At 40.8% G+C, this 24,283-nt stretch overlaps 1 protein-coding gene and 1 long non-coding RNA gene across 2 annotated transcripts; both read right to left on the bottom strand.

Annotated features, from left to right (window-relative positions):
- Positions 1-18,287: 18,287 nt before the first annotated feature.
- Positions 18,288-21,888, bottom strand: LOC114155315 (uncharacterized). Its single transcript, XM_028035149.1, has 5 exons — positions 21,217-21,888; positions 21,040-21,059; positions 20,840-20,954; positions 20,565-20,741; positions 18,288-19,651 (listed from the first exon to the last, which is right to left on the bottom strand). The coding sequence occupies exons 1-5, from the start codon at positions 21,217-21,219 to the stop codon at positions 18,989-18,991; spliced, it is 978 nt and encodes a 325-aa protein (XP_027890950.1). The 5' UTR covers positions 21,220-21,888; the 3' UTR covers positions 18,288-18,988.
- A 494-nt stretch (positions 21,889-22,382) lies between these two features.
- LOC114155326 (uncharacterized) lies at positions 22,383-23,370 on the bottom strand. Its single transcript, XR_003597716.1, has 2 exons — positions 23,285-23,370; positions 22,383-23,110 (listed from the first exon to the last, which is right to left on the bottom strand). It is a non-coding gene; the product is annotated as an uncharacterized LOC114155326 (long non-coding RNA).
- Positions 23,371-24,283: the final 913 nt, after the last annotated feature.

The raw sequence follows: 24,283 nt of genomic DNA on the forward strand, positions 1-24,283 counted from the left end.
CCTTTAAGTATGGATACAAAAAACAAATGTAGAAGTTGTAGCTGTTTTCCCCCCCCATGACATATCAGCTTTGAATGTCTACAACAGAATCTTAATAAAAGTATCATCATCATGTGTTTATAGCTATTTTTCTTTAATTATGTTCAAAACTGCGTCTTTAATTAATTTTTCTAAAAAAAAAAAATTTGCTAAAGCTTCATGGGTCCAAAAATGTAAATGTAAATAACATAATGGTTATGTAAGAATGACAGCACATTTCCTGCAGTACATGTAACTATAAGTTGTCTCTTTTTTTTCTTCAAAAGGTCATGTAACTTTTGCAGCTCTAAGTTTTCTTAAGTTCACAGACACTTCAGATGATGCCTGTAAACACACCTTTCTCTTTTTTCACACACGATGCGACTTGTGTGTTGTGTTAAAGGGTCAAGAAAACAACAACAAAAAAAACGCCAGCTCGAAAAAGATGTGGGGTTTTTGGGTTTCGCTGAAACATCTTGCACCATGCGCTTCCAGCCGGAAGCAACAGCCCTCCACCTTCTCCCCTCCATCAAACAGAGAAATCATTTGTAATGGTATCGCACAGAGGAGGCCTGTGTTTTGTCTCAGAGAGAAGGCCTCAGACTTTTGCCGGGCAGATGTTTGGGTTGGATCGCGGTGTGGTTGAAACGCCACCCCTGCATCTGGCTCCAGCTCTGCAGGAATACAGGAATAGAGTACTGAGAAAGCAGGGAACACAACTCCCCTTTCAACACAGATTGCATGATAGAGGAATGTTCTTTCTGCATCTCCAAGTATTTTTCTTTTATGAGCATACCAGAAGAAGAGGAAGAAGAACAAGCGGAGAGAGAGAGAGAGAAAAAAAAGAAAGAAAGGCTTGAGCAAGAATCATTCGAGGAATTTAATTTTGCTCCGGCTAAATCACTCGGAATGTTTGCATTGCACCTCAGAAAGTGAGTCTGCAGCAGCTCCGGGTTTTTTTTTATTATGTGCTGAGCTAATGAGTCCTCTGAAGGAGACCGACATGAAATATCGCTCCTCTGCCAAAGTCGGAGATGAAGACGGCTACAAGCAGTCGGAGGAGTGCAAACAATATTTCAGGGGTAATAAGTGTTTTCGTGTAAATCAATCTTTCAGTTTGTTATTAGGCTCTCACGTTCCTGACATAACCGGAACGACCGAGAGGGCAGAAACAGAGTGAAATCAACCAGCTCGCAGGAACGACTCAGCTTAGGCACCAATCAGCTCCAAAGTCCTCCACACTTCTGCAAATGCTGCTGCACAATTGCACATTCCTGCTATATTAAGCTGCCGACTGTGAAACAGATTAAAAGCGAGTTTTATTAGCTTATGCAGAGATTTTTTTCCTCCCTTTTCTACCAGAAAGGCAACGGCAGGCACCTCCCATCAGGCCTTGCCTCCCTCTCTATAAGTATCAGCTATCGGCTGCCAAAATTGCTGCCAGTGGATATTAATAGCAACACTCGCAGAATCTAAGACCGCAGTTGTGTGGGTCAAGGTGGAGCTCAGCCTTTCATTAAACAATTTACTGAAGCTCGTGTGAGTCGGAGAGAAAGAGAGAGAAAGAGAAAAAAAAACGAGATAAGCTGGAGTTGAAAAGGGTTTAAGAGGTTAATCTGTTAAAATTTACCCAACGGGGAGTGCAGTGTGCGTTTATCAGCCAGGACACTTTTCAGAACAAGAAGCCTTTTCATCAACAACAACATCTCATTGTCTAATCAGCTCAGTTGAAGCTCTCTGCCTTTAAAACCGTTTCTGCTTTTGCAGGTCAAGTCACATTATGTGTGCATATGTATGTTTCTTTATGGAAAGTGCAGTGTTTATTCCAAAAAGGCGTCTGGTGTCGGTGAGTTTCAGGACAGGAAGATAAGTCCAGAAGTTTGTCTGTGAAAGAAACATGTATACTGCAGAAGCACAACATCGTACAAAGTGTTATTTTTATTTTTTTTGTCTAGTTTCTCAGTAGATTTGAAATAAGACAAAACTAACTTACATGTAGCTTATCAGCAAGACATTGGAAGGTTGTAAGGATTGTGAGTTACCTTTGGCTTGTTTCAAGAGTACTAAGAAATTTTCATTAAAAACTGGGGGGGGAAAAAAACTTTACTACATTTTGTGTTTTTGCTGGGTGAACTGCTCCACAGGGAAAACTTGAGCCAACAGAATCAGGAAAAACCCCCCGATTTGAGCAATTATCTATTTGCAACCTTGGCGAATACATACGATTTTCTTCTCCTTTAAAAAAAAAAGAAAAAAAAAAACACATTTGAAAAGTGTGGCGAGACAAATAGCCTCTGTTCTCAAGCAGCAATTACTTGCACAGGATTTTACTCATGGCTATCGGCGTAGAAAGGGGGATGAATGCAAATTCACATCATACTTCTGATGTTTTAATGAATACAAAAATAATAATAATTTAACAAAAACACGCACCGTTTTCCTTCCACCTCACAATTATTCATCCGCTAACGGGCAGCTAGAGCTGCTCTGAAAGCAGTTTGTGTACGCCTGTTGTGCAGACACATGCACGCCTGCAGGCGCCTGTTCGTCTTCTGTTTCTCCAAACGTTTTCTGTTGAAGAATAAAAAAAAAGTCTGACATGAATATTTATATTTTAAAAAGATGTCGAGACAGGCGGTATGTGCTGCATACACTGTTACAAAATCGGACACATTATAACAGATCTAAAATGACTCTTTTTGTGTGTTTTTTCTTTTAATTTTTTGTTTTGCTTTGGCCTGCAGGACACACTGTTCACTTCTTGTTCATAAGTGGAACACCAGCTAACCCTTCTGAGAGAAGAACAATTGAACTTTGCTTTTTAAAAATATAACGTTGTATTGTAGAGCTAGGCAAAGCTTTCTTGATGTAATCCCTCACCAATATGGTTAAATTAGCTATTGATGGCTGACTCTTCTTGACTCCGTGTAGCACCACTCCCTCCCCTGAACCCCCTTCCATGGTTTTGGGAACATAAATCGTGACAGAGGAGTCCAGATTTATTGCTTGGTTCGCTCCCAGCAGGACTTTTTCCACCTCTGATGGCGAGGAGAGTTGAAACAAGGGGTGAACACGTAGAGCGCATTGTAAAATGGAGGAGTTTCTGTGAAAGTGTACCGGCCAACTGCGATGAGTCAAATGGCACCAAAACAAAACTGACAGAGTCCAGAGCTTTCCTACTTTAAAGAGTCAACCTTCCCCCTTTTTTTCCCCTCTTTTTTCTTTTTTTCTGAGAACAGCAAAAAAAAAAAACAAACTCCAGCAGGGAGAACGGAAGAGAGGAGGAATCCAGTCAGCAGAAACACACAACCACATGTCCCTGTGAGTAAAACTTTAATACCTGGGGTCTGTGAAGAACACACACACACATACACACGCCCACACACACACAATGACACGCTGTAATGCACGCAGCAATGCAAAGCAAGTTGGAACTGCGACCGTGTGCACACACCCACAAGTGTTTTGGTATCAGTATCGACGGGGTTAGGTAAACATCGCCGCTGATAGCCCTGAGCTCGAGCTGGCTACCCTGATTGGCTTATCTCTTCGTGATGGCTTCAGATATCCTGGTAGGCAGCCAATAAAAACAGTGGAGGGAACACGCTGGCCTAGTCCGTGGCAAGAAAACATTTAGTGCTGAGACACAGTAAAGGAGAGAACATGTGATGTGTGCTGAGGCCTCAGTTGCTGTAGAGAGGATTTGGCTTGTCATCAGTTGTTAGGCTTTTCATTCCTCTCAGGGGTTGTGTTTGTCTGCAGATGGACTGCCATTTAAACTGAATGTGGGGAGAACTCCGCTGGTTGCATGTATGAAGGACCCAATATGCACCACGAGAGAATACGATGTAGTAGGTATGCCAGGCCAATCGGGGGCGCTGTAACACTGCCACAGAACAATGCACAAAAACACGGAGCAACACCAAAAGGCGCCATGTTTGTTAGCGAGACCAAGGCAGGGTCGTCTCTAAATGATTTCCAACCATTTAGGTGGCTCACTAAAATGCTACAGTCTAAACTTACATAACTTAAGGAGAGTTAAACTGATTAAAAAAAAAATATTACACAAGGAAAATAACAATCCTATATATTTATATATGTCAATAAATAGTTTTACTAAACAGGTCTGGAGTCAGTTAATCTTTTTCTTGGCATCACAGATTGTTCACTCACACGTGATGCTTTCATTTTGTTTAGGAAAACTTTCGTGAAGCAAACACTAAATGTGAGTTAATGACAAAGTTCTAGCTAGCTAGCTAGAACTTGTTTCTGCCAGCTAGCAAGACAAGTTAGCTAGCAGGAAAAGGTAACTTTTCCTGCTAGCTAGAAGGACAAATAAACTTGCCAGCAAAGTCAAGAAGGTGCAACACCTCCGCTTATCCAGCCTACATTGCCAACAAATGAGTAACCTTTGTCCTTCGACCGTTTTATTTCTTTCGTTTTATTTGTCTTTTGCATTTCTGGCCCACTAATGTGCCACAAATCTTCTTTTGGATGACATTTGTCTGCTCCACTTTAACTCAGTTCAATTATAATTTTAAAAATTGATTTCTCTTTTCATGAGGCCTATTTTCTAGCTGCTAAAATTTTGTTGTCTTCTAAGAATATATGGCTGATTTAGTTTGACCCAAGTCTCTAAATAATATATTTGTGATTGGGTTGCTTCATGTTAATCGGGGCTCAAAAAACTCAAGCGTTTCGCTAAGTCTTCCTAAACCTCTTTCACAGCCAACAAATGGAGTCTGCTAGCTGTTTTAACCCTCCTGTTATGTTCCGGGTCAAATTGACCCGTTTTAAAGTTTGAAAATTTTCTAAAAATAGTTGGAAGTATTTTTTTTGCATGAAACTTTTCCTATTTGTCTTAATAGGTGAACTCTACATATCAATTGAAAATTTATTAGTTTTACACATTTGTACCAACCCCTAGGTCTACTTTTTACACAGATACTGTTCGGGTCAATTTGACCCGGCAGTCAGGTTAAAGTGCAAAAAAAGATTAAAAAATGTCCATTTCTATATGTTTCCTTGCAGCTATGAACCATATTTCACCACACAAACACCACACACATCCATGCACACCCCGACACACACAAGCCCACTTTCTCACTATTCTCTTTACTTCACTAGGAAACTGCGAGAAAGCAGGTGTTCACACAACTTTTGAGGAGAACTTCTTCTGTTCCTGTGGACAAACTCCACCCACACTGAGTGACACTCAGCAGAAGTGGAGGGAAACATAAATACTCTCTGCATGACTCATTTATCTTGATTTTAATCAGTGGGTCAATTTGACCCTGAACAGTTTGTGTGTCTCAAGTTCAATTATAAAGATCACCCATTGAAAAAAAAAAAAAAAGTGTAATATAAAAATATTTACCAAAAATCAATTTCAAGGAAATTATAGTTTTTTTGTGTCTAGGATTTATTCAGTAAATATTAAAAATGCAAATTCCATTTTTTATGTCCAAATGAGTAAATGAGTAGGTTGTTGTCATTGATCCTTAATTTGGGAGAAATAATCAAACATCATTGCACAAATATGAATTGAAATGGTTAGTATTGGAGTTAATAATCAGATAGAAAAATGTTTTGGAGGAATTTTTTGGTTTCTGACACTATTGCATGATTAAACACTCCCCGGGTCAAATTGACCCACGAACATTATTGCTGTACCTCAGAAACGAACATAACAGGAGGGTTAAGAATCCTTTGAGCAGTTCCTGAAAAGTCCTTTGTTCTTTCAGACCTCAACTCGAACTCTCCTGTTCTTGTTGACTTTTTTTTTTTTCATAAACCTCAAAATAAATGGCTTATGCGTTTCAAAATCCTCTCTTTGTACCCAGGCAGCTGGTCAGAGTTTGGATAACTTCCGACTGCAGAGACGTTGTCTGACATTGTCTGGATCAACTAGGCTTCACCAATAATGAGAATAAATAGGGAAGAACTGCCCCCAAATAGAAATCTAATGAAGTTGTAAAAACATCCAACCATGACCCGTATCTGTGCTTTCCTCCTCTTGCGAACATTAAGCAGTCTGTTCTTAAGTTTTCAACTTTTCCAAGTTACCACAGCCAGTTGTAGTTGTCCCTGCCACAACCGCAGCATTTTCTTTCCTCCCAAAGCTTGCTCAGAAAGGAAGTAGCAGAACACAATATGTCCCTGCCAGCTGTGTTCACAACAAGTACAATATGTGATCCCGGGAAAGGTTCAAAAGGGTCAGTAGCTGGTGCAGCTTATTATTTTTTTCCCCCTTCTACTCAGATCAAGTGGAGATTAACATACAAATTGTACAACCAAAGATTTGGAACAAAAGCAGTAGACGTACTCCAAGTAAAGAGGTGGTCCAGCAAAAAGAAGTGGAAGCACCTGTTGGGAATGTATCATAAATAAGCTGATCCTTTCCATTGCTTGATGCCAAATTATGTCAAGTGACAGATTTATGCTGTTCTTCCTCTTTGAGTCTTATGAGGGCATGAAAGAAAGACATGTTTGGCAAAGTCACTGTAGAGGCTCTAATGGGATATAACAATTGCTCAACTGTAGACCCCACAAGTCAAAAATTTCAAGTGATTTTTTTACCTACATCAGTATGAATAACGTGTGGTCTTTCACTTGGCGTCTTATCTACATGTCCAAGCGAAATATCTCAGTGTTTACTGATTTGGAGGCCAATAAAGTTACTTACATCTAATAGGGAGCCAACAAAGTTAGTACTCAGCAGTCTTAATTGCTGATGACTGTCTACATTTTCTCTGTGAATCAATACAGCATGGATTAAATAAAAGAACCAGATCAGCCCATATAGGATTTCTGGACCTGGACAAGATATTTGACCAGGTTGCCCATGGTTAGGTCTGGTATGCATTCAGATTTCATGGAGTCCAGGAAAACAGATGATTCACGCTGAAGACGTGTACGACACCATGCCAGCAGCTCGTCCTCCTTTTTCTCTGCCCGGGTCAGTGTTCACCAGTGAGGTCTTCTTGGCGAAGACATAAGTCATCGTCTTCAAGAACAGAACAAACACAGTAGTTGGAAGGACGATTGGCAAAAGCTGGACATTTTCAGGTCTCTGTGTTTTCCAAAAAGATTAAGGATTGAAATTAATGCGATGTATTTATGCCTCTGACCCAACAAGCAAGGTATTTACTCCTCCATGAAGATTGGCTTCTAAAAGAGTTAGCTGGATTTGCAGCCCCAGGGTGTAATGTAGTGATGACAGGTCGTCGCTGGGACCAGCTGTTGGGAGGATTTAAAACAAAAACACACCGGGACTATTATGACAGCACAGCATTTCTTGACGGCAGCACATATTGACATATTGAAATGAAACATGTGGTTAACACATTGGATCTGAAGAAATCTCAATTCATCCACAATGCTCTACATGTTGACCCTGCAGAGTTCCAGTCAGCAACTCCTTTGGTTGTGCAATGTGGGCAGTTCATGACTGGCTTGAGCCAAGAGTTATGGACAGCAGATCAAAGAGAGGCAGGTGACTGGAGTCTTCTGCAAAACCAAGACTTGTTCACAGTAAGGCTGCAAAGTAAAATAGTGTCATGCCCCCAGCTGTTCTCTAAGGAGGTGAACGTTTGAGAAAGTCCTGCGTCCAGTGAAGTTAAATAAACTCCATGGGCTACCAAGCTTATATGACTTCACCACAAAGACGGGAGGAGGATAATAGGAGTAGCGCCAAGAAAATTAAAAAGCATGTTGTCATGGTTCTTAGCAATGCTGCCTGGCAGCAAGAGGGTCCTGGGTTGAAGTGCTGGACTTTCTGCATTGACTTCGCATGTTCTTTCCATCTGTCGGTTCTGTCTGGGTATGAGGCCTTCTTCTTACAGGTCAAAGACATGAATAAGATAGTTAGTTACTCCAAATTGCCCTTAGAAGTGACTGTGTGTGCATGTCCTCTGTTCCCTGCAATGGACTGATGGGTGGTCCAGGGTTTACCTGCCTCTCACTTCATGACTGCTCGAGACGATGGATGAATGGGCGTATGAGAGGCCATTTTGCATTGCCATGTCATGAACACCAATGAATAGCAGTAACCAAGAAAGACCTGATTCTTAGCTGGGCTACTAGGACAACCCAGCGTGTTTCTTTCAACTCAAGGAGGACATGTGAGTCACCAACATCGCCCTCAATGACGCCCTCAGTTGGTAGAAGAGGCAAACACCACACAGGTCAAACAGACACTTTTTTTTTACTTAATAGTTGGCACATAATTTCATGTTCAAATTCTGATTTAACAGTCAAGCATAATAAAACAGAAAGCATCAGTAGTAGATCTTGTCAGTTTTAAAAGGTGAAAACAGAAATGTCAATGCTGGCCTCGATGGGAGAATCATCTTAATTGTGACCTCTGGTTCTGCTTTAATGAACAGTTTGCTTCGCATTGAGGATGTAGGTGAAAAGCCACAACGTCCTTTTCACAAAAAAGGTCACATCTGAACCTGGGGGAGGGAGCGCTTGTGTGCCGAGTCAAATAACCACCGTTTATTTGACATGAATCATGTTGCACAGTGTGCCAATGCACATGCAGCGTTGTGCGAAGTGATTTTTACTGGAAAGGGTCAATTATGAGCTGCTAGTTGCGTTGCCCTGAGATCTGGGCGGGGTGGTGTGCGCTGGCGCTGACGCACCCAAATACAGTCCAGGCTGTTTCTATCACCTCAGAGAGACACCGCACTCACTCCGACTCCTTTTCTGTTCACGCTCGTCTTGTTTTAATCGTAACCCAAATTTAGTCTCAGCCTATTCTTAAGCCAGCCTTTCAACCTATAATTGCTTGAGACACAGGACCGAATCTTCAAAATGCGACGTGACTGCGCGAGGAGATTTATGTCCCTGTAACATAAACCGTGTACATGTGCACACATACACATGGAGCGAGCAATTTAGCCAAAGTGAGGCCCTAAATTTAGCCACTGCTATGTTATTATCACAGCAGGGGTAAAGCTCTGTTATCTCTCACCCTTCACTCCCATTGTTTTACTACGCCAGCAGATGACAGCGTCACAAAGCCTGGGGCCCTGTTGCTCCATATAAGGTCTCTTACATAAGACTTCTAGGGATGTTGGCTTGTTTGCAGGCTCTTTTCCCCCCAACAGTAACACCTTATAAATGATTTCATGTCAGATTTTATGTGCAAATTAAGTCTTTCAATGCTGTTCCGCATTCGAAATCACAATGCTGCTTTTATTTCAGCCTTTTCCTTTTCACGAGAGCGGAGCTGGCCCCCGGGCAGGCGAGGCCGACCAACCGTGACGCCTCGAAAAGGGGTTTTTGCTCCAGAAACAAAACCCAATTGGTGCGTGTATGATGCTACAGTAAAACACAATCAGCGGATTATAAAACCCCCTCTTAACCTTCATCAGACGCTGTCTGAGCAACACCTGGACTCTGGATTGTCGAGGAAGTCCTAACTCCTTTAACACACACACCAAGACATGCACTGTTTCTTTACCCTCTTTGTTGTAGAGCATTGACATGAAATGGCCCAACAAGGGCCAGCGAAGTCACCTTTTCAGGACCAGCCACACTGAACGGCGTGGTTGAAAGCTCGAGTCCGGTGGTCCCTCAAAACCCCTACTGCTCCGTCTGGCCGGGGACTGCCTGGCAAATCTGGATGCGCTTTCACAAAAGCTATTGTTAACAGTGCTGAATGTGTGTGGCAAGCGCTGGCCTGTTTCAGCATGTCCAAACAACAACAACAAATAATTCAGCATGCAACTATTTTTCATAAAAACACTCATTGTTGTTAATCAGAGTTGAAGAGTCGGGTACATCAAGTGAATTGGAGGGTCATTGAAAAGGTTATTTCTTGTAGTTTCAATTCAAAAATTGACATTTTGTATCACAGGGTGATACATTTAAAATGTCTGTTAATTTTGGTGAATGAAAAAACCCCATAAATATTACTTTGGTTCAGCAAAATGATTTTTGACTAAGAAATACAGACCTACTGAGCAGAAAGTCCATGGATTCTAGAAATTACGTGCACTCAACACTTGGTTTGGGCTCGTTTTGCTTGAATTACTGCATCAATGGTATAATGGAAGCTCAGGTTGCTTCAATAAAGCTGAGGACCAGGTGTTTTTTTTTTTGGCCGCATTGGAAATTACTTGGCGAACCTGCAGCAAAACACTTTTTTCACATCATGTCACATGATCAACAACCAGATGTTGCCGCTGGCGCAAACCACAAAGAAGAAAACAGGAAGCAGTTGGAAGATGATGTCATGTTTTTTTTTTTAAATGACTTATCATGTGAATAAACATATTTACCTGTGATTTTAATTGTGTTTCTTATTTAATAGAAATTTCACAATTGTGAAATTGTGTTTTCTTGACATTAGTGGTATACTGACAAAGTTCTGCGCACATTTGCAATGGAAACTCACTTGGTGTTAGTGATTGGGTGGTTCAGAGCACAAATTTTTTGTGACAAAACTCACTTTTTATTGGTTCTATCTATAAAAACAAAACAAAACAAGTTCTTTCAGCAAAGCCTGTGGAGTTGAACGTCTCTGAACAGAAGCGGGATCCCGCTCTCATTGTTCGAGAGGGGCATCCGCTTCCAGGCCCTTACATCTCTGTAGCCCCAACCGATGTCAGTTCACACAAAGATTAGAGGCGCAAAATTAATGAGGTTTAAAGAAAAATTAACATTCCTTCTCTTTGACGTCACTAAGGGCCAGTGTTTTTATCAAAACAGGCCGAGAGGTCAGACAGGATTTCCCTCACCGGTAACAGTTGGCTGCACAAATCCAGACCCGAAAACAAACATGTTATTGGAGGGAAGGCCACAGGAAAAGCCGCACAAAGCACCTGTGACGTAACAGCTGAAAATAAATCGCATTTCTCATCACTCACCAGACCTTGAGGCTTTCGTCAAGAAGGCCACTTAACTTGCTTCTCAAGCCTCCGGATTCAGAAATGCCCTGGCAGGGCCAGCAATCAACACACAAGTGAAGACAGGCCCGGGGTTAACGAGTAATTAGTTCGTTCTGACTGGGTTTTTTTCTCTCACCTCTAAGTAAAACACACTCTGTGAACTCGAAAGGTGGTCTCATGTTGCGTATTATTGTGCTGGGTAACTTCAAGAGTTTAAAGGCTCACTATTGTTTTGCAGACGTCCAGCTTTTTTGTTGTTTCCTCGAGACTTTCTTAGAAGACACAACTAGATGTACATTTAAAGCATCAGCACCATCAGAACAAAGAACAGAAGTGTTGATCACTTTCCAGAGATCAGCGCTATCCTCTCAGACTGAGAAGGTTGCCGGTTTGAATCCCAGTTGAGGGCATTCTCTGGAATCAACAGCTTGATGGAGTAAACTGAATACGGGATTGAGGGTGAGCTAAATATGCGGGAGATAAAAGTTGTGCGACTTCTCATCTGCCTGTCTGAAGATTGTTCGTAGAGGTCACTATTGGGACCATAGCTCTTAATTATCAATCAATCAATTAAAGCAAGTTTCATACATCTAGCTGGAACATAAAGTGCTTTAAATGGGTTAAAAACAGGACAATTAAGTTTTTTGAACTGTTGGAGGAAGTTGGAGCTTCCAGGGAAAACCCAGGTAGAGAGAACATTCAAACTCTATGCAGTTTGTTTTTGCTCTTAAAATATTTCTAATATTTAACACCATACATCATAAATCAGTAGTCTGCACATATACAGAAATTCAGACATTTCTGCCATCATCTAAAAATGGAGAAAATATGGAACAGTGGTCAACCTTCCCAAAATGACTTGCGTCCTAAAGTACATCAAAGATCTACGAGGTTCCTAAAGAATCTAGAACAAAATCTAAAGTACTGCGGGCCTCATCTAACCACTGCAAACCAAAAAGAATCCAAAGGTTGATCACACATTTGCCAACCCCCCCCCCAAAAAACATCCTGATGACACCTAAGGCTTTCAGGAAAAATACTCTGAACTGATGAGACAAAAGTGAAAGTTTACATCTTGTGTACACAAATTCTGCTCTGTGGCCAGGTTAATCTTAAGGAGAGATAATAATCACTATCAGTCAGTTAGTGACCTTCAGCTCAAGCACATTTGGGCTATCCATTAAGGCATTGACCCTAAAACAGCAGTCAAGCAGACACTTCCTCTAACTATGGTTCTAAACAGGAGCACTGTGACAAGTAACAATCACATTCCTTTGAATTGGTTGGCAGATTTTATTTATTAGCAGTGCATGAAGTATAACAGAAACACAACAAGACCAGATATGATAAAAGTGGGAGGTGCATGTAAAGGCACGTAAGGAGACTAAACAGTTCAACAGATGCATATGGTTATATATTGGTGCATTATAAACTTGCATAAATTAATTTGTGTCTGTATGCCTCCCTAGAAGTTGATGCAATACAGAGAGAGGGGTAGGAGTGTGAAACAAGGCCCTCTTATATTCTGGAGAAATTCAACAGATTTATTGAACTTGGTTCTCCTGCCATCTAGTGGTGAGCTTGTGCAAGTATAATCCATTTCTCTGTTAATTAAATACTAAATAAACCCAGAATTTTGGTTAATATCAGCTTTTTTTTTCATCCACTGTGAACATGTTATATTGTTATTTTTTTTTTACTTCATATGGCAGCATATAATAATTTCTAACACTGGCTACATTAAACAGGAAAATCCCATCCAGGATTGGATAATGCTATCCTACTGTAAAAAAGCAGATTCCACCAAGCCACTGTTAATAAAACAGAGATGAAGCCAAAATGAAAATACTTCATGAAGGAAGCACTAAACCTAATGTTACATGCAGTGGTGGCTGCCTGTAGGATTCCCCACCTCCCCCAATTTCAGGTTGCTGCTGCGCTCCAGCAGGTTAAGCAGGCCCAGCTGGTTTCACTCTGCCTCTTGATTAGCAGAGTATAAGGTTAGCTGGGAAACTGATTTCTTGCCCAATTGGGCAGCAACAAAGCTGCAGCTTTGTGGTGCTGTGATGGAGGATTAGTTGTTTGCTAGAGACCCTGGTTTTTGTTGTTACTCTCCCCTTTCTTTTCAGTTCTCATTTTTGTAGTGATGGTGAGATGAAGCCTCATGAGGCATTGAACCACTTGAGCCAATTGGTTCGAGAAAGGGTTCATTTCTTGAGGCTTCATGTGCACACGAAACCACCTACTGGCCAGGTGTATAATCACAGCCAGCTGTATCTTAACACGTGTGATGCATTGAATTTTTGTCTATTATGGCTCTTGGGAATGACTTCACAAAAGGTGTAGTACGAAATCATTTGTCTACATAAATTATGTATACACATATGTGTATAATAAAATATTGTTTGAATGTATCCTCTGTGTGTAATTATTCCCAAAATAGTAGTGTCATGTGATATGGCATGTTGTGTAGTAAAGTTTTTCTGTGACTCTAGAAAAATGGCCTGGGCTTAATCAGGCAGAGGACAGTGAAAGTGCTTGTGGAACTAGGGAGGGGGTCGTGAATAGGCTAATGCTTGTGTAACTTGGATGATTTCATGCATTTTTATTAAGAAACAACAATTTCTCCACAGTTTTTGGTTTCAAACGATTTCTCTTTTTTGACACTACATGGATGAGGTGTTATTATTGTACCCCAACTCCTTGGAGCACAATAAACACCTCACCTTTACAGAAAATAAGAAACAGTGAAAAATACAGTTCCTCATAAGCAAACCTAATGCATCTGCAAATGTTCAGTTCACCTTACCTTGTTAGGGCTTATCAATTCGAAAGAGGAGGGGAAATCCTCCTCTTTCTCGCCGGCTCCATCCTTCTCCTATCCTGTCCTCGCGCTCCTCTCTCTCTCTCTCCTAAACTCTCCAAACACCAAACTAACTGTCTCAAACTAAATAACCACTATCCAAACTCTGCTATCCAAACTATCAAAACTCTATCCACTCTCTCAACTGACCGCAACTCGCCTACAACAACCCACATTTTGAATGGAGCCTGTGGGGTTTCTAAAGCTGTCAAACCCCGCGCCAAACTCTGAGCCACTTCCCGAAGCAGTCACGTGGTACAGCCAGGCAGCGAGGCTTCGGACGTCATCGTTTTCGGCTCCTCCCCTAAATGAAGCAAGCCTCGATACGCGCTTTACGGAAACGCCCCCTCCATTACTCGACACACGCCTCGAAGCCTCGGCACATCACGTAACATCACTACATTTTTGCCTTTAAGACTTCTTCAGATTATTCTCGAAGAATAAAACTTTAACTGTACCCTCCTGGTTTTGTCTCTTCATTTCCCCTGGTTTATCTATTGTTACAGCCCCCCTCCGATACACCTAGACTGCCTTGGGGATGTAACACCTATACTTGACATGACAGATGATGATTATTTGGCTCCAGCATGAATTTAAAAAGCATAACCTCTCATTTTTGATATAGGGAGACTTCATTCATTAGCTGGAAACTTCGTATGTATCCACCTTTGGATACTTATTTTTGTGATTTTTAGGCTCTCCAAGAATGATGCCTTGTTTGCTTCCATCAGTTTCTTATGCTGTTGATCCAACTTTCTCCCCACATCTCCCTTTTTTTAATTTATGTTTTATTATTATTTTTTTTTTTCCCCTCCAGGGGGTCTTTTTGGGGGCTCTAGAAAAAGTAAAAAAAGGTTAGAATAATTTCCCTTTAAAAGACAGTTCATTCTGTAAAACGAGTCTCCGTGTTGTCCTGTCTTTCCCTTGATTGTTCCCAGGTGTTTCTCGTTCCCTGATCACCTCCTGTGTATTTAATGTCACCTGTGTTTCTGCGTCTCTGTCGGGTCCTTGTCGATGAATTCTGTGCAGTCCTGTTGAGTCCTGGTCTTCCGCTCAGCAGTGCTGCCTGGCCTTTTGGACTGTTCATCATTAAATACCATCATTTCATCTCATCTGGGTCTGCTGCGTTTCCCTCACTGCCTTTCACCACCAATTCATGACACAACCAGGGACAAAGCTTAATGAACGTCTAAGTCAGTGGTAACTAGGGCTGCTGTAAACGAATATTTTAGTAATCGAGTAATCTATCGATTATTCTTACAATTAATTGAATATAAAATAAAATATTGGTAAATTTGGCATAACACCGGTGTTACTATCAGATATCAATATCAGCCCAATTTTTCAATTTTGAGCATCTCTAACAGTTACTTTAGAGGGGGGAAGACGAACGAACAAACCTAATGTACGACCAGTAGACCAGGGGACGCAAGTAATAACGGGGCAGCAATACGGGAAGCTTATTTACGGCACCTTCGTTCGTCACACCCAGAAACTCATCTACCAGCCACGGTCCCTGCGGTCTACTGCCACGAAGCGCTTCGCCACCCGTTTGTTGAGACCGGGATGATATAAAATTTATTGTGCGGTTCGTCTGTAAAGCTACACTTACACTGTAACCATCAACTACTCAACTGTCCGCCATGTTCAGTCTATCCGCTCACCTGTATAAATACTCCAGCACGCTCGCTCTTCCCGCCCAGCAGCTCCCGGAGGAGAAAGGCTGCCGTACTCCAGGCATCGCGCCAGTCATTTTAAGGATGCTTATTGGTCCACCAAAAACGATGAAAACCAGGGCATTATCCGGGTTTTATTGATTTTATCAATCAATAAAATCCTCATGGGGTGAACTTATAAATTGAACGTTATGCCGCTAACACTTAGTTTTCGTCAACAACTCGGAGGCGGAAGTCAGAGCTCTGCGCAACGCAAGTAATGTCCGGTGCGCTAAATAATAAAACATAAGTTAATGAAGCTTCGAGTACTTGAATTATTCGAGGAATCGTTTCAGCCTTAGTGGTAACAGCCAAGTCACAAAGACTACCGCCATCACCACCCAATGGAGGGGACCGCTGTCTTAGGAAAAAACCCAAGAAACTGCCTTTTGACTTAGACATTTCTGCCTGTTCTTTTTTTAATTTCCTTATTAATTTACCATTTTCCCTCTTCGTTTCTGCTTTTCAATATGATAATGAGGGGCGGTGTCATCAGGCTACAACATCTCCCAATTGGTTGGTTAGCATCACACCGTACTTTGCTTCAACAAAGATGGCGACCTACCACCGGCTTGTCAGTGAGCTGGAGCTCAGCAACGTCATTAGAAAATAGTCTTATAACTCCTGACTTTATTATTTTCCGTGTGGACGCTCAGACAGAACGTGTTTTAGTTCGGGGTTTTCATAGTTTGGCCGAAGCGCCAGCTGAAGTTGGCTTACGATTGAGGCTTCAGGACGCCTCCATATGGAGTGAAAATTGAAGCGTGAAATGAGTCTCAAAAATCCTCGTGCATTCGTAACCGGATCTGTGCATAAAGACAGTTTTGTGTGTGTGTGTGTGTGTACCAGGCGACTTGTGCGTACTTATTTAACATTTGTAGACTAAGGAGAAGGTTTGTGAGGTTTTAGTTAAAAAGTTTGTGTGAAGAAATGTAAGTTTTGTAGAAATTGTGTGTGTGTGTGCGCTTGTATTTTGTATTCGTAATTTCTTCATATTTGTGACCACATATTTACAAAAACCCGGAGTTCCGCTCAAATTTTCTTTTCATGGTTTACAAATCATGTTTCACAGCTACAACTGTCCAAAGTTACACACAAAGACGCTTACACGAGTTAGAAATCCAGTATTACGCACGCACAGATATTTTTACACACACACACACGCACAGGTATTTTGAGACTTTTTTCACTCCATACATAGCATGGAGTCACTGTAGCATTGATTATGAGACCAAAGAACTGAATCGTAAAGCTTTTCTTGGATTTTTAATAAATATGCATGACTTTGCCACATAAATAGTTGTTACTAACCAACAAAGCTCTTCCTACAATAACATTGTTCCAAAGTGCTTTAGGACAGAATAAATCAAAGGAAATACATGAAAAGATAACTTTAGACACAGTATACGAAATGTAAGTAACAGTGCAGAGACACAACTTGATTATGCAGTGAAGAGCCATACAGCAAAAAGATCAAATGTGGCTCAGATACATGGCCGTTTCAAGTGATTTGCCATAAAGAGAGGCTAAGCAAGGAATGCACAATAAATTAAATTTAAAAAATATATATTTTAAGTTTTCAAGGTTTGGAACATACAGGTAGACAGAAAAACAAACAAACAAAACCCAGATGCACAGGGCACAGCATAAGACATTTCCATTGACATATGATGTACACACACAGCAAATGCATACAAAGTCATATATACGAAAATACATACACCGGTTAGGGGGTGACTGAAGGGAGTGTTCATGGACAGGTTTGTTCAGTTTAGTTTAGTCCGTGAAAAATGTTCCAGGAAAGGATTCCAGTAGAGTGAAAAAGTGTCCCTGGGGCCTTTATGAAATCTGTCCATCTGTATTATGGACATCAAGTCCGTCACCCAGAGGCGAAAGGAAGGGGGAACAGAGGACCTCCAGTCCCTCAAGATTAGTCTCTTGGTGATAATCAGTCCTAGTTCCAATGGTTGCCGCATTGCAGAGGGTATATAGCCCCCTGTACCTGAGAGCATCCAAAAATTATAAGTTCTGTCATGAATTGGTGGATGAGGTGGTGAGGCAGACGCTGTAGACCCAGGTACGGAGTAAAAATGGTGGTTTTAATGCACAGAGTTACAAACAAAAACCGAGGCAGCACTGCTGAGCGGAATCCAGGGCTCAACGCAGGTAGCAACAAGGCATACGAATGGACTAGACGCCAAATGAGACGAGGACCCGACAGAGACGCAGAGACACAGGTGACACTAAATACACACGGGGTAATTAGGGAACGAGAAACACCTGGGAAACAATCAAGGGGAAGACAGGACAACATGAAGACTTGGGGACACAGAAAACTCTAATTAAATACACAGAAAACACAGAACATGACATGGTGCAGGTTGTATCGGAGTCTTGTATGCCTTGGAGTACCAATCAAACACTTTAGACCAAAGACCCGTTAGTGAAGGTGCTGGCTCATTACTTCCCTGGTGTAGTCAGGGAAAATCAGAACTTTGTTCCCCATGTATTCCAGTGGCTGCGTCCTGGCAAGGCGTAGAATTTGCTCTTTCGTCTGAAAGTGATGTGTTCAGGCGATGATGGTACGCGGTTTCTCACCCGCCGCCGGTTTGGGCCACAGAGAGCGGTGTGCGTGGTCGACCTTCAGTGGATGCGGGAAACGTTGTTTGCCCAGTAATTCGGGAATGAGCTTAGAGACAAACTGAGTTGGCCTCCTCTCCTCTGAGTTTTCTTTCACGCCAACAATTTTGATGTTGTGCCTTCGGGAACGAGCCTCCAAGTCCAGCAGCTTAGTTTGCTGCTGGGTTATAAGCTTTGTGGGCTCCGAACATTTAGTTTCAAGTTCCCCAAGTCGCTCCTCGTGTGCATTGATTGCTGACTCTTGACCAACCATGCGGTTCTGCAAGTCAGGCTGTGCAGCTAAGACAGATTGGAGCCTAGCTTCAAGGGCGTCGAAACACTCAAGTTTCTCCAGAATTGAGGCTGACATATTTTTACATATTTCCTGGCACATCACAAGAATCTGGGTTTTGTCATCCAAAGCGTGGTCCCCGGTTTCGTTTGCAGTCCCGCCGGCAACGCCACTGTTAGCATTAGCTTCGTTAGCATTAGCAGCGCCGATGTATCCGTCCATGGTCTTATTTTTCCCGGAGTTGGTGGCTTTCTTTGACGGCAACATGGTGTCCGGTTGCTAGAAAGAGGTACAGTGCCAACAGCGCCGGCTCCTAGATGTTTTTATCGTGGCATTTAGATATTTGTTTAACGTTGTGGTCGAGCGCGCAATCCAACACCTCTACATCTTACAGCGCTCTCCCCCCCCCCCAATAAATTAAATTTTTAACCTCAATAAGATTTTTTCCCAAAAATATGTTAAGCTTTGCATTTTGTAGAAAAGATTAAAAATGATTTCCCGTTCCCAACTGTTGAGATCTCTCAGATGTTTGCGACTTTACAGTTGAGTCATTGTTAATATCTGCTCTTCATCTTGTAAAAGCCTATTCCGGCAGAGGTTCTTCCTCACCATCATTTTCAGCTATTGCTCTTTGTGCAGTGTAGAACTGTTTGTCCCATTCAAAGCCAACCTTCTTCAGTTCATTTCTAAGATGATTTTCAACAGCACGTTTAGCCCTTCCCTGGTTTTCTTCTGTCCAGTTTCCATTTCTTTGTACTCGCTCTCTAACTTCTTCCTCTCTAACCAAGTTACTCAAACTTTCAGCTTCAGCACAGTTGCCATAAGCCCACGCCTGTTCCTCAGTTGTATCCAAGCCAAACATATTTTTACAAGAACGGCAGGGACTTATTGCTTTTCTGCTTCCAATGTTAAAGGCTTCACATCTGACATCTGCAGGAAGTTGGATGGTTACATCAAAGTATGTCTTCCTACTTTTTTTAGGATAGTAGCTCATCACTGCATCAGCTACATGTTCCTCCCAGAAGTTAAGGCAGGATGCAGCAACCAGGATTTGGCCTGCAGGACGACCAGTGGTGGACATGGAGACTCCATAGTGTCTCACTGGATCTGTGCTGTTGCCAGCAGAGATGCAGATTGTGGAGGAAAACAACACGTTTTTGGAAGCGTCTCTCTTCAACTCTTGGACGAGTTCCTGCAGGGTTTCTCTAATATGATCCTCATTTTCTTGACCTTCCAGATGAACAACCTGAGACGAAACAAGCATAAGACAAAAGCTGAAATTATTTCTCCAGTAGGATCAATTTGAGGATACATTGAGTTCATTTTTCAATAAATGTGAGCTCAAAACAGCCAACACTAAGTTACTTTAAATTAAGGCGAAATATTTGTGTTTATATAATTTAAAGCACTTTGAACCGCCTTACTGCTGAAATGTGTTATACAAATAAACTTGATTGGTTGATAGATTAAACTTTGTTGTAATAGTTTTGCACCACTAGATTTCTGTTTGTGAAAAAAAAGTCGATTTTGGTGACTGTGGCAGCTTCTTTAACATGTTTGCTGCACCTCTACCTGTACTGTAAAAAACTATTAACATGTCATCATCATACTTCAAAACAGAAACAACAGGAGAGTCAGGGCCAGAGTGCAAACACACACTAAAACCTTCATGTTTCATTGTAAAAATGGTTCTTTCATGTCATTTTTATTCCGCTTCACAATTGTTCACTGTCATGAAGCGGTGTGGTGAGGCAGACGCAGCGGACCCAGGTCAGATGAATATGAAGATTTTAATAATAAATAAGTCCAGTAACAGGCAGCTCGCACAGAGACACACCGACGACGAACAGACTAGACATTGACGAGGACCCGACGAGGAACAAGGAACACAGGTGGAGTTAAATACACGGGAGGGTAATCACAGAAACAAGACACACCTGGGAACAATCAAGGGGAGGACAGGACAATGAAGAGACTTAAGGACACAGAAAACTCTAAATAAACACAGAAAAACACAGATCCTGACATTCACCACTCACTGTCAGTCTGTCACATTGACCTCTGTGGTTGTAAAATCACAAAGCCTTGAAAAATTGCATTGGCATAAATTCTTTTGCAAAGCAGTGTATGAACGACTGTATCAAATAAATATTTCTCACCATGTCCAGCACACATGAAAATGGACTCCGTCTTGGTAGACGAGAGGAATAAAGTCTGAAAGGCTCCGGATAGGTTTCCTTTAAGTAATCAAACATGTCAACATCATCAACAAAAAGTTGTCTGGGAGAAAACTCTGGAACGGTAATTTCCCCCAAAAAGAAGATGCTGTGAAGAATCTAGAGTGGAAAAAAAGAAAAACATCAAGTTAATTTTCTACATGCATGAGAAACACTAAGTGGATGTGTGTGAAGCGTCATACCACAATCATACACACCTCATCCACTAGTTCTGAAGTGTTTTCTTCAGTGAGTGAAGCCATTTCCACCATCTTATCAATAAGTAGTAAAGCATTTGTTTGGAAAACGTCACTGTCGTCCTTATATTCCTGTCTACATTGATAATAAGAAGAATACAATTAAGAAAAATGAAAAATCAGGGATCAGCTTTTGTATTTTTATAAACTGACTAACTTACCTCTGTTCCTGCTCAGCAGCCTGTAAATGTGAAACAATTGAATTCCTATGTTACATTAAAAAGCGCATTTTATTGATGATTACTAAGACTAGAAATGTATTAAGATCTATAAATACATATTAAAGATAAATCTAATGGTAACAGCAAAAATAATCACACACAAGTATATCTGCTTACCATCGTAGCTTCCAAGTAAATGAAACTGACAGAAAAGTTACGCCCTTCCCCTTGACTCAACAGATCTAGTTTCCTTTGTGTGACGTAAAATCAAACTATGTTTGTGTGACCAACCCATCTGGTTATAAAGAGGAAGAAGCATGAAGGCTTCACCACAGGCATGTCTTTTCATGAGTAAACAGCAACTTTGAAACTTAAAAGTTTCAAAGTTTGCATACACCAAATATGATGTTATAATTTGACGTTGCTCTAATGATTTTATTATGAACTATTCTTTTTCCAGGGTTGAATGACTACAAGAAGTTTATTTATTTTTTGTTCCTAATGCACACAGGACCACACTTATGCCCACAGAATTAAATAAATGTTTTACATCTTGGGCTCACGGACCTAGTATGACAACTGTGAAGGTCTATTAATTCCTTCTTTGCCAGAACGATTGCATCCCTACAGAACAGTGAAGAGTGTTTCACTGTTTGTGAAACAGTTGCAGTGAACAAAGTTAATGGAATAATGAGGAAGGAGAAGGAACCTCAACTTTAAAAATCTTGTTCCTTTTGGTGGATAAGTGGGTTAACATTAACCACACTAAGCTTTGAAGAGTGGTCCACAAATGTTCAATAAGATTAATATCAAGGCTTTTGGAAAGCCATTCCAGTGACTTAAGGTGTACGTTGTTTTTTTTTTTTCTCCGAAGAGTTTTTGCGGCGCTAGTGGCTCACTTTTGTTTTTGCGACAGTAGGCAGACACGAAAGAGGGTGAGGAGAGGGGGGAGGACATGCGGCAAAGGTCGCCGGGACAGGGAGTGGAGGACTAAGGCCTCCAAATGTGGTTGACTTAAGATGTAAGTAAATAAGGAACATTTAACCAGGAACCAATGGGAGGATGTGAACATATCTTGACCATGTTTGAATAAGGGAGAATTCACTAAAAAGTTAAACCTGTGCACAGAATCCTTGTATTTAAATTATTTGCTCTACAACATAATCGTTCCATCCCTGATAAAGAATAGTTATAATGGGAGAATAAAAAATTCTAAAAAATACAAATCTTCATTTTCAAGACTGGAGGCAAAATTTCTGACCAGAACTGCATTTTTGTTGGTGTTTATTGCAAACTTTGAATTTGATCTGTATCCCAGCTCAAACCTAAAGGGAACGACTGTGTAAAACATCTTTAAAAACTTTTATTGAATCAAACTTCAAGTAAAACTTGAATTTCAAACATGTTGGGAACGTCATTCGAGACATCGGCGTACGATGTGGATGGAAAGAGAATGTTTTGGTGTTGTGCAAACAAAGCCAAAGTAGAAAATTGAAGACCAAAGAACAGAAAAAAAAAATATTCACCATCCCAAAAAGTTCTAGATCACACCTACTTGTGGCCGCTCCAACACCACTTTTTGTAACTAAATGAGAAAATCTTTATCCGAGCTAGTCTTTGGCAATCCAGTGTCATGTGAAGCTCTTCACTTCAAGTGGAAATAGAGTGGAAACATAGCAGCCAAAAAGTGTTTTTATATTCTGTGGAAATATCTTCAATATGCCTTTTTTAAATTTTTTTTTACTTACTCATTTTTCCTTCATATATTTAGACAAAAGTTAGCAAGAAGTTGCTGTTCAACAACGACTTTTTGTTGAACAGCAGAAAGTTGTTGCTGTTTTAATTCAGGAACGAAAAATGTTTAGTTCCTGAAAAATGTTTGTTTTCAGGAACTAAAATTCCTGAGTTTGATTTCCATGAACTCTAATGTGGACTTACTGGTGTGTTTTGAATCAATGTCCTGCTGCAGAATCCAAGTTTGTTTCAGCTTGAGGTCACGAACAAATGGCTAGATATTTTCCTCCAGGTCAGAGGTGGGCAATCTAGGCCCTTGAGGGCTGGTGTCCTGCAACTCTTAGGTGTGTCTCAGGTTCAACACGCTTCTATCAAATTGTTGAATCACTTCCTAAGTGCGGTCAGGTTCTCCAGTCCTGCTAACGACCTCATTATTTGACTCAGGTGTGTTGAAGTAGAGACACATGTAAAGGTTGCAGGACACTGGCCCTCGATGCCTGGAGTTGCCCACCTCCTGCTCCAGGTATAAGAAGAGACGCACATCTTTTGTCTGGTCAGTTCATGGGATGTTTTCCAAATTAACTTAACTGTTTTCACTTTTCTACTTATTTACTTAAAAACTAACAAATACTTAGTTGTTTTTTTGAAACCTTGAGCTGCATGAATTAGTGATGGCCAAATGAAGCCTCGTGAAGCAATGAAGCTTCCAGGCCTGTTGCTTTGCCCAAAGGTTCGTTACTCGGTGGTTCATTCGTTTCTTACTAGTGACATCTGCTATTCAAACTGTGTCACTCAGACAGACATATTTAAAAACAATTAGTAAATGCAATATTGTCACAAAGTTTTTGTCAGACTCATGTTTAGTAACAGGAGAGTCAATTAAATCCTATTTAGCTAATCTTTAGTTATTAAAATAATTTGTAGTCAATCCTGGTATATGTTGACTGTCAGTGGCTGTTTTCTTCCGTCATTGACTGATTTGACAAAAGACATTTGTTTTACTATACTCGGGAGTGCGGTGCTTGTTAGGGCGACAGTATTCTTTGAGTTTTGATTTGCCTCCTAAAAACTAAAATTCTCTTTTTCTTGGATTTCTATTGGCTCTCTGATCTGATCCCTTATATTTTTACTCATCAGGCCAGAATTTTACTCTTCCAACAGATTTAAGTCTATTTCTGTTGTGCAAGGCTGATATATTTTTGCAGAACAAAGAAATAGTGGAAATTTCAAGAAGGTGAGAATTTTGGAGGTGAAGGGTTTAATTATTATTTAAGAATCTTGTGAGCGATCATCTCAAGTATTCTCTGATGTCAGATTTTTTTTCCCTTCTTGCTAGATCCTTTTCAATCAAGTTTATTTGTGCAGCACATTTCAGCAACTTTGCAGTTTCAAAGTGCTTTACATAATAAACACACAAATAAAAAATAACAAAATATACCATAATCAACAATTGAGAAAACCAGTAAACATTACATTTTGATGAGTGCCATCATCAAAATGTTAATATACA

This window comes from Xiphophorus couchianus, chromosome 13 (genome assembly GCF_001444195.1).
Source record: "Xiphophorus couchianus chromosome 13, X_couchianus-1.0, whole genome shotgun sequence".
NCBI lineage: Eukaryota > Metazoa > Chordata > Actinopteri > Cyprinodontiformes > Poeciliidae > Xiphophorus > Xiphophorus couchianus.